Below are 12020 nucleotides of genomic sequence, written 5' to 3' on the forward strand. Positions count from 1 at the left end.
AAATAGAACTTTCTGGCAATATGTAGGTCAAGGTTTATTTCCTTTTAAATGTATGTTACAGCAATATACAAACTGAAAAACGTCGTTCAAAAAAACGTTCATTTAAAAAAATAAAATAAAAAAAATAAAATATATATACATATATAAATAAATATTTTTTTAATTTAAATATTTGTACAATTCATTTTTAATTTTCTATAATCTTAATCTTTGCCATTTCTTGATTTATTTAGATAAATTGCAAAAAGTACAAAAGATAGCAAAGGTTTAATTTATTGTAATGAATTATTGTTAAGCAAAATAAATGTTCCTATATAAATTTTTCCATTAAATAAATCTTACAAGTGTGCACAAGTGAATAAAAAGATATTATTACATAAGCATTTTTTTCAATGAAATGTTATACTATGATTATTTCAATTGATAATATTTACAATTATATAATTACAATAAATTATTTAAGACATTATAGAATTACAAAATGTATTGGTTAATATAAAAATTTTTCTTTTCTATTATAAAAAAAAGTTTATTCGATATGTTCAAGCATTTTCTTCGAACTTCATAATTTACAGTAAATGTAATTTTTATAAATTATATATCTATTTTGTCGAGTAATAAGTAAAATCATATCTAAAAGTCATTTTTGAAATTCATGCTTAAAATATATAATTTTATTGCATCAGCTCTTTTAATACTTTTGGATTCATGAATCCGGGGATTACGAGAAATGTCGCCTCGATCTATTTTTTCAATTATTAAAGTGAACTAATATGATTGAATGGAAAAATAATTGTTTTAATTTAACATGTTATGATATTCATGTTTGAAAGCTTCTTTCACAGGAAATAATCAGTCTAAAATATGAAACAACTGATATAACATTTCTTTATAAGTTAATTTTCCACAGTTACAAATCTTGCAACGTAAATGGATAAAAATTATTTCTTATCTACATTAACATTAGATAGTAATGCATTATTCAGAGTAAAGAATTAAATTCTTTATCGAAGATTATAATAATAACTTGATTAAAATTTTAATTATGATTTTAAATTAAAAAAGAAAAGGAAAAAAAGAATAAGATTAAGTTAGAAAATACTATAAAATTAAATGTTGTAACGAATAAAACATTGTGTAAAGTACAAGAGCGTAATTGTTATAGTAAAAATTGTCAAGAAATTTCAAGTATTTACTTACAACATTAAAATGATTTAATTCTCTATGTTATTTATTTTCTGCCTGAAAGTACATCGCCATTTATTCAGGTACCTTTTCTGCATTATACTGAAATTTTAGATGATTGACACGACTAATCTGCAGGAAATCCTTTGGTTTTCATCATTGAGTTATTAAAAAAATAACAACAACAACAACAACATCATCATCATCATCATCATCATCATCAAAACAGCATTAACGCAAATAATACAGTTGGTATAATCCTATAGCGTATCTAATTATATTTTGTTACAATCGTCTCTTCAATTTCAAGTTATAACAAAATGAATACATGATGCATCAATTCGTATACTATTATAACAAGAAAATGATATTTCTTCTTGGAAGAAGTATACCTGCCGTTTCCATTACCCGACATGTTTATAATATCATACAATTCGATCACATTCATATCACTTCTGGTATATGCTTGCTATTCGCTTATATTTTTCTATTATTAAATTGCATCGTTTCTTTTTTTAATACAAAAGTAAAGCTTACTGGTTCTTACAAAATATCATCTTTAAAAAATGTCAGTGATTGAAATAGTTTCTCAGCAATTAATTTACGATCAATAAATGTATACTACATTTTGTCAATGTGTACGACGATGCCTTTTAATGCCTTTTAATGCCTCTTAATGTCTTTTAATGCAAGCAAGGAATTCGCAATGCTTGAGAACTATTGTCCGATTATACTATAATTTACTGGATTTTTCTTTTTTAGTCATTTTTATCATCTGGAGATAGTTAAAAGTAATTGACTGTCAATAAGTGCATCAATATAAATGAAACTGTTAGCAAACAAAATACTATTAATTGCATAATTCTTTTAATACTCTATTGGCTATTATTATCTTGTGAAATAAACTTTATATTAGAAGTATTTTTATCTTTATCATACTCGAATATTAAGAATAATAATAAATTTGAATTCTTTATACATAGTATAAATGTATTGAATTTGTCGGTTGACAAGATATACATCAATAAATTGAAGCAAGTTACGAATAAATATTATATTAAAAATACAAATAAAAGTAATTTTATTTCATTTTAATTATAATATGTATATGATTCTAACTTTATCACTTTATATTACTTCCACAAGCCGTGCACGCACGCACGCACGTGCACACATAAGCAAAAACAAACAAAAATTCTTTATCAAATACTTAATTTTTAAAATCGATATTTATAAAATATAAAAAATTGACAACTATTCAAAAAGCTGAACCTGGTAAAATTCATGGATTTAGAATTGCCAGTTCATAAAATTACGATACACAAAATCAATTAATCAATTGAAAGTATAACTAATTAATGTAAACAATAAGGAATTTTAATGGAATTAAAGATGAGCCGATTATTAAGAGAGACGATATGATATTATTTGATAATGTTTTTAGTTTGTAGATATAATTAACGCTTAAATAGATCTTTCAAATAAATAGAAATTCAATGCTACATTAGTGGAAGTGCAATGATCCGTAAAATATTCGGCTAGTTATGAGGATATGCAGTCTTGGTGATACCACCACCAGCGTGAGAATTCGTCTCGTTTATAATAGTTAATGAAAATAAAAATAATAAATAAAGTCGTTTTACACTCAAAGAAGCTTAAGTTTATCTATCAAAGCCTTTAATATGCATAAATATGATAATCAAAAACGAGAGTGTGCCAATTTATTATTTTGAAAATTATTATTCATAATAATTGTAAGTCTATCAATGCTTGCGAAATATCTTGTTCGCGTTTGCTTTCCATTCGTCTACGCATGGAATATTAAAACTCACTGCTCCAATCGCTTGCATTATTAATCATAATGCCGGGCGAATTTTCAAGTGCTTTTACAGGCTGACTCTGTGCAATAACGGATAAAGACGATAACGCCTCCTCCACCTACCAAACTCAAGCCAACGCGGCTCTCGGCAATTTAACGCCTTTGTAGGCGGCTTTGTTCACAAGCGATACTACTTGTGCGTGCTCACGTGTCCAACTTCCCATATCCAGGACGATATATTATTATGGTGCCGCCTTATATTTTTTCGGCGGGTCCGGGCGCTTGGTTCGATGACTTTTCAGAGCAACGCTCAACGCGATGAAAGCAGCATCGACTTTAGTGGCGTCCCCGTGAGCCGAAAATGGGGTGGAACGAGGCCGGCGATTATTACAGTATTGCTTACGTTGTAGCGAAGAGAAAATCGATACGAGTCCGAAGCGAATTCGGATACAAACAGCGAGATACGTATGACTGCGCAAATAATAACCACTGAAAGGCATTAAACGACAGTTTTAGAAAGCACGCCCCTCCCCTCCCCACCCACCCACCACCGTAACCACCACCCCAACTGCCACGCAAGTGTCTTTTTCCCCTTTTGTCTTCTTTTCGATGGATTAATTCTTTTTAGTCTCACTCCCCATCCCGTCCTCCGCTCCCTGCCCCTCGCTCATTGTATTTTTCTTCTTTTCCAACAGACACCGAATTTCAATGGTTTTCGATTATTCATGTAGTTTAAATATTGAAAATCAAATTAAAATCAAACACCAATTGTGCAGAGCATAATGATGCTGTTAATAGAAGATTTTAAATGCTATACAAATAATTACATCATAGCTTAGAGGTTTCGTTAGTCTGAATTCCATCTTAACGAAATACATAATTTTCTAAAGAAAAATGTGACCCATCCACTTATATCCGAGCAGTTTTCCTTGAAATTTATTCCTTGAAATTATAATAATATCATTTTTAGCTATTACCTACAATAAAAATAGCTTATTTATATTGTCTATTAATAATAATAAATTTTTTAAGTAATTCTAACGCAAGCAGTTTTAAAGTTATTAATCATACTCAATTGTCATATCGTCCCAGGCTAAGCTATAATTATTACAAATATATTTATCGATCGATTTTAAATAGTAATTTCTTATTATTATAATAGAATACATACTTCTCTATAAATAACTGTACAAAAATATATTCTTTAATGTATACGATAAAAAAAAAAGTAATGCCAACTATTATGATAATGCTTTTTGAGTGCATACGATCATTTTTATATAACAATTACAAATATTTGCAATTCGATGCAATATTAGAAATTCGACTTTACTTTTAAAAGATGGTTATGCTAATAAATGCCATTGCTCTAAGAATAATCATATTCTTAATAATTCTTTTAAATAATGAACAAGCAATTTGTAAATATACTAGTCGTTAAGTTATTTGTATGATATTGTGGCAGTTTCAACTAAACAATAACAAAATAGACAAAATTTACGTTTCAACATTGCGTTTAAATAAAGATAATAATTAAATAATATTAAAAGTAGTATTTACAATTGAGAAAAAATAATCAAAATTTTACATGGGGAATTGAAGAGGAAATTTTTAAAATGATGCTTTTGTATTATAAAACTATAAGTAAAAATTGAAAAAATATAGGCATCAAACTAACTTTAAATAAATAAAAAATTAATACTAATCAAGTGGTTAAAATTTATGTTATTTATAACATTTTTGTTATCAATTTCATAAATACATTACACCTACAAATTGAATTTTTTTTTTGTTTTGATGCACATTCATACATGAATTGACATATAATCATTTTGAAAATTGTCAAAGATTCTTAAAAGTAAAATTAATATGTCTGCAAAAAGTTTTTGTTATTTTGTCTTAAAAAAAAAAAAAAAAAAAAAAAAAAAAAAAAAAAAAAAAAAAAATAAACTCGAATAGCTTTTCATCAATTATATAATTTTGCAATACAAATATTCATTGGAATCGATCGATGCTTATAAGGAATTCTCAAAAGGATTGGTTAAGTAAAAAAGAACATTAGGAAGTCACACAGTCGCCTATTTTATTTACGAATAAAATGTAATTGATATATTTCAAGACATAATAAGATTAAGCACATAGAGAAGTACTCGCGCATCTTGAAAAGTCTATTGAAGAAATAATAAATATAAATAGAAATAGATAGTAACGATGATATTCGAAGTGTAGTTCTCTGCGTAAAATTGCTTTTGTAACCGCATAATTAATAAACAAATATAATTGATGCCACTTGTTGAATAGTCGTAGCTTTGACGATAAAACGAGTAATTTGAAAATAATATGTATAGGTCGTTTCTACTTTATACTTGTAACTCACGAGTCTCGTCCCTTCGCTTATACCAAGGTATTCGATTAAATCTGGTTTTGCTTTGCGCGATAAAATATTAATAGGCAGCAATGTCACTCACTGGAAAATAAAAAAAAAACTCCCGGTCTAGGCTGAATACTTTATGTGCACGTATGTGTGAGTTACGTGATTATGCATAACTGTGTGAGACATACGTGCGTATCAATGAGTTGCCCAAGAACTTTAGAAGATTACGTAAATATGCACTAAAACACTGTTTTGGTGTGAGTAATTTAAATTGCATATAAATATTTTTACTTTAATGCCATTGCGTGAGAATTCTTTGTATTGATTTTATTCTTTTAAAGTGTGGCTTTCCTTTTTTTTCTTTCTTTCTTTCTATTTTTTTTTTTGGGTTTTTTTTTTTTTTTTTTTTTTTTTAAACTATATTTAAACACAAGCATTTCGAGGATAAAGCACGAATAATTTTACTTTCATAAATCTAGAAGATTTTTCAAGCAGTTGATATTTCTAATTTTTATGTATTATTAAATTACAGAATACGCCTTTATTTACAGTATGACTATATATTTAGAACTATACTTTGAAGGAAGTTTAAGAGAACTTGAAGAATGAAAGAGAGTATATATTGCTTCGACTCAATGTCAAGAACACATTCTAATTGTATTTATATACCTGACAATAAACTTGCTTATGAGATAATTGAATGTTTGTTATTCAAGGACAATCGTTATGTGAGGAAATTTCTTCTATATAATTCTTAAAAATACCGTCGGAACGCATAGGCGATAATGCGTAAAGAATTCAACGATGAAGTCGAAAAATTGAAAATTTACTAATCTTTTGCACATTCCGCTTCCTTCATTGGCAAATGAGAAATCGAGTTGTCGATCGATTGGCCGAATATCGTAGATTTCTCAATTCAAAAGTGACGCTCTTGTATGTATGCATAATGTGGAGGGAAGCGAAGCCAAGCAGTTAATCGTGACATTCACCTGATCTCCCATCATGAATAATGCCGTTAATACATGAATGGAAATTATCGTATGGCTTAGCGGAGAAGATAGAAGGAAAAAAAAATAACACGCAGAATAATATATGTGCGAAAGATGTTTATAGGTAGGTGAGTTCCGCTGGAGAATGCACTACGAAGAGGAGGCAAAGAGGAGCGGATCGAGGACGAAAATAGAGAGTGATGATTCACGCCAAACATTTACATGCGTCCCGACAAATTTTGTTCAGGGCCATGCTCGCCTACCGAACAAATTACTATACATGTTTACCATGCGCTTATTATTATGTGCAGTCCATGTCGAGAGAAAGGAACAGACACGCATCCCTAGCTCCCACTGATTACAAGCAGAGTGTCGAATTTTTTTTTCTTCGTCAGCAGTAATTTACTGACTTTATTAACATTCTAGGCTATCTAGAGTTTATAAAATTTTGAAATTGACTTTTATATATCCATATCCATACATGTATATGTTTTTTTTTTTTTTTTTTTTTTTTTTTTTTAAGAAAAATATTAATCGGAAACTTTATTCAACATCGTCGTTGTTCAACTAGCGGTGATAAAAATGGATTTAGAAAAAAATAAAAAGAAAAAGAAGATTTTTTATTACCAATCAAAACGAAATTTTCTTTTCCTTCGGCATTATACAGGAATAAAAATGACATAGAATATCATTACTTTCATTTTTGTAAAGAAAATTGTGCACACTGTAAATTAACAACCCCATAGACACGTATTGGCTTTAATCTCTTTCTACATTTTGAATAAAAAAAAATTAACGCGTTATTTATCTATATAAAATTAGACAATGCAAATGTTCAAATTATTTTATTAATTTTTTTTAGGGATAAGATGACTTAACAACATTTACATATACTTGATATAATTTTGCAGAAATGTGAAAATAATTTTTAAAATTCTACTCTGTCACTTAATATAAGCACTTAATAAATTATTACAATTCTTAATTAAATGCAAAATCGCATAATATCCAAGCTTTACTGAATTTTATTATTTTATTGAAAATCTTTAGTCATTAATGAGAAATATACACGAGTTAACTAATAGTACTCAAATGACACGCTATTATGATTTGGGAGTTCCAACTAATCGTTATAAATAAAGAATTGTTAGAAATAAAACTAATTATATATTTACATTAACATACGAAAGCGAAACGACTATATTTATATGTTTAATTTTAATTTTATACCATTGATTTTAATCGCGTAGGTTTTAATTTAGACAATTTACCCGAAATCTTCTACGATGATAAATTCGACTTATTGTACGCAAATAATGTGCTGATTTAATTGTAAAAGTGGCTTACATAATGCCAAAGAATTCCAAAGGTAAAACTGTATATTTCAATTTCTAAATGTATGGATTCTTTCTGTGCACAATTGCTGAGATATTAGAATTTTTTTTTATCTATAATAACAATATTAACTCTAAGTAAATTTGAAAAAAGACGATTAGTTTCCTTAAAACATTGATTATGAAAATTTTCATCTTCTTTTCATTAGAAAGAAAAATAATCTTTAAGTTTAAAAAATATTTTGAAAAAAAAACAGTCATATTTCAGTAAGGATAAGAATGCATAATTTAAGTTTTTTTTTTTTTTTTTTTTTTTAAATTGTAAAGCATCTATAATTCAATTAATTTACATTGTCCTGGTTAAAAATATCCATATTCTTATACCGCATAAGATAGAACAATTTATCAAATAATATAGAAATAATTTAGAAATATGGCTTGTCACGTTTTATACCATTTATTATCGTTTATCTCTTTAATGTATATTTTTCAGCCTCATTTAATTTTTAATAATTTATTGTAAAATATGCTTTTATTATGAAAATGCAAGATAAATTATTTAACGTAACAATAACATTTGAAAATAATAAAATTATTTTTTATTCATATTTTTACATAAAATGTACGTGATTAGAAACTGCTTTGGTTCAGCTAAAACACATTACTATTTCTTAAAATAGACATTTAAAAATATTTCTGTGTCTGCAAAGTAAATGCTGAATATTTTAATATTATTTCCACATGCCGAGTACTTTATTCTCATTTAATCTTAAAATTTGTACACTAGATACATAATTTTATTAATATATTTGTATTTAATTTTTAACGTAGAGCATTTGTTATATCAAAAGCTCTTTTAACTGTAAGTTAATTTTAAAAGAATAATTTTGTTGTATTTAATTTTAAAATAATGCCTCGAATTATATAAAACGGAAAGAATTTTATGAGTGTATTTTTTTTGTAATTCTGCTCGTATGAAACAATTTAAAGAATTTGATCAGAAAATTAAATTTCATTTTATTACTCTGAAAAAATGAATTCCCGGCATAAAATTGCGAGCTGATATTGTGACTTTTATCATTAAATATCAAAGTCATTATTTTTATTTTTTGGAATTTTAAAATCACCATATTTAATTACAAGACAAAAAAAAATGTAATCAATCATCAATTTTCTTTCAATGATAATTTCGAATGGGTAAAATGGGTCTCTTTAATAATTTCTTGAAACGCTTATTAAAAATTTCGAATATATCCTTCGCTATGTGCATATATTATGAGTCTTAGCTCGCAGTCCTCCTGCTTTCGCCGAAGGAAATTAATTAAATAGACAATAGTTCAATGAAAAAATTAAAATAAGAAATAAATTGAAAACAGAAACGACGATTTCGTCGACTGTCATGAAGATATCGGCACATTATACGTTTATGCACTGCATGAGGTAGGCGAATATACGTACGCTACCGCTAGCGACGCAAATATGGCGAGACCCCGACCTTCCACAATGTGTCACATATGTGTACCCACTCACAAGCTGTTTTGGAAATAACGGACAGGCGGTCGCGATGATTGAAGTTTGTGTAGGTGTGAAAAAATGTATTGAGCTATACTTGAATCATATTAGCACCGCGTCACATTCAATTCAAGTATACAATTCAAGTGTACGGCTACATTATACTCGGAAAGAAATCTCTTTAATCTCGTGCTTTCCAAACTTTATCTAAGTCTACGTGCTTTAATGCACACACACAGACGCACACATCAACAACATTTAGCCATACGAGCTTTCTCACACCGCTTTGTCTACGACTTGTCAATTGATTAATTATTTGCTGCGACTATCCAGCGTAGCGTATTATCTTGCATTTTATTATAAAAGCCCTTTTTATTTATTTTTTTTTATTTTTTTTTTTTAATGGCAAGACAATTATGTTTTTTTACATCGCTTATCGAAGTAATTGCTCTAATTTTCAATTTAATAGAAACGAGGATGAAGGTGATCGCCAATTTTGAAATGAAACTATGAATTTTACGTGGCTAGGATCAAGTCTTAAGATATTTACTTCGATATTAGAATTTCACTAGGATATTAGTTCTGGTAAAGTTACAAGTAAATTTACCATCATATTATTGCAGCTAAAAAGTCTACACATTTTTAAACGCGTATTAACGTATCGACAATTGAGAAAATTAGTTTAAGATTATTTATTTTATCGTTGTCTAGCTCCAATATTTTCACTTCAATAAATAGACTTAAAAAATTGTATTTGTCACTTAGTTGACTTTTCATTGTTTAATTCGGTTTTTATGAAAGTTTAAATTCATTGTACTTATAGTTTAGTTAAGAGTTTACCTGGGAAATTCTAATTTGCAATAATAACTTTAGTAAGGCTTTTTCAAGAAAGTTCGCAAAGTTACTTGTAAGTCAACGTAATTTTACGCTCACAAACGCTCCTCCTTTAAGTGCAATAAATAAGATGTTACATCGTTTAATTATATAATTGCAATTGACTACTGAATATTTTGATAATGTATAAGTAAGTAGAGACATGACCGCCGACAAGCTCGATAAGAAGTATAATAATGATAATAATTCGTAACAATTATTATTGACAAAAGATATTATATAATTGAATAATTTTCAATGATATTGCCTGGTAATGGTTATGTGAGATTCCCCAGTAAGAATGACATAAAATAAAACAATTGGAATATTAATGAAAAACTTAAAATTCCACGGTATTACATCAATTGGTAAAATGATAAAGATTTGTATACAAATCAATCACAAAAGATTGAAGAGAGAGAGAGAGAGAGAGAGAGAGAGAGAGAGAGAGAGAGAATAGCTCATAGTTTAGCTCATTGCATTATTTGCTATTCGGACTATATAAGACTCGAAAGAATATAAAAATCGTACTTTTAAACGAACGAGGCTCCAACAAAAGTATTTGATAATTAAGAGTTTCAATTAAAGCGAGTTGGATGCAATTAAATGGCAGCGCGCCGTCGTAGTCAGTGCTGGGAAAGCAAAGAAGGACGAATGGAAGGGAAAAGGGCCGTGTAAATTTGGGCGAAAAAAGCTTGGCTATCACTGTCAGGAGCGAGTGTGCGCGAAGACTAAATGGATTGTCCAGCTAAAATCGCACCGGGACAGGCGGCATCGAGGAGCCAAGCCGCTAAGCTGCGCTCGGTATATGCCAAGGTCGCGTTCGGCCGACTGACCTGGAATGCGCGCTAGGCACTTCGATCTTCTGCTGGTAGACGACGGCGGCGCTTGCGCTTACAGCGATCTCCTCGTCGAGGCAGACCGTAGAGGCTCGGGGCCTCGCCTGCTGTGGTGCCATGCTGCCGTTGTAACACTGCTGTTGTTGCGCCTGCCACATGTCTTCTGGGGCCGGATCGCTCTCAGTTGCTCCCTACGTGAACGGGCGGACGGTCGCCGTAGAGGCCGTCGGAGCCCGCGCGAGCCCTCGCCAAGTTCAAGGTCGCGCACACGGCGCCGCCTCGGCCGCCGATCGCCGGCCAGCGCTTGGCCATCGCACGCCGTCGAGTCAGGCGCCGACGCTTCGCGGACGCGACTCGTTGGCGAAAGCTCGGCGGCCCACCAATACGTAGACCCACCCGGGATGCCTAGTGTTTATCTCCTTACCGGCCTCGCAGCTCCGCTGCGGCTCGCGCACACAGAGAGACAGATACACGGACGTACACGGGTCCGTGCCCGTTGCCGTGCCAGGGAGCGCGGCGCTCGCGGCTCTCCGGATTTGTCACATTAAAATTAACCTTGTCGGCTAATCTCCTTCTCGCTCGGGCTCGTTCGTTCACGCACACAATCGCGCCCCGGGAACGGTTAATGGCACTTTACCTGGCCGAGACCGAGGGGCAAGTTGCGGCCAGGCGAGAGTGACAGGAGCGAGGCGAATACACAATCGGCGGTCGGCGCACGAGCACAATAACAAACCCCACCAGCACTTGTTACACGACCAGCAAGGAATAAGCGCGCACACACACTTGCCCCGAGGCTCTTTTTCCACTCCGGATTAGCGTGATCCCAATTTCCGGCAAGTTTTCATTCGCAGAGGCGGGAAGTCGCGCGACGAGCGAAGGAGCCCGACGGGAGTGAGGAGCCTCTTCCAGCTTTCGAGCAGTGGTTTGCGGTCGCCGGTTGCGGTGCGGGTCGACCTCCGGTGCCCAGAGGACTCGGCTTAAAAGGGACGACCTTGACAAAGCCAGCTTTCGACGCGTTGTGCTTTTCTTTCTCTTTCCTCGTTGTGTTGGTATCGAGTGGTCTGGAAATGGGAAGGGACGGGGTGGTGGTGGTGG

General features: G+C 31.5%; 1 protein-coding gene across 1 annotated transcript in view; it reads right to left on the reverse strand.

Annotated features, from left to right (window-relative positions):
• Positions 1-11364, reverse strand: part of LOC105363202 (aryl hydrocarbon receptor nuclear translocator homolog) — a 53880-nt gene extending 42516 nt beyond the window's left edge. Inside the window, 1 exon segment of the mRNA XM_011500829.1 lies at positions 10923-11364. Within this exon segment, the coding sequence (XP_011499131.1) occupies positions 10923-11083 (161 nt within the window). The 5' untranslated portion in view covers positions 11084-11364.
• Positions 11365-12020: the final 656 nt, after the last annotated feature.

The sequence above is a fragment of the Ceratosolen solmsi genome, unplaced genomic scaffold, assembly GCF_000503995.2.
Source record: "Ceratosolen solmsi marchali unplaced genomic scaffold, CerSol_1.0 scaffold27, whole genome shotgun sequence".
NCBI lineage: Eukaryota > Metazoa > Arthropoda > Insecta > Hymenoptera > Agaonidae > Ceratosolen > Ceratosolen solmsi.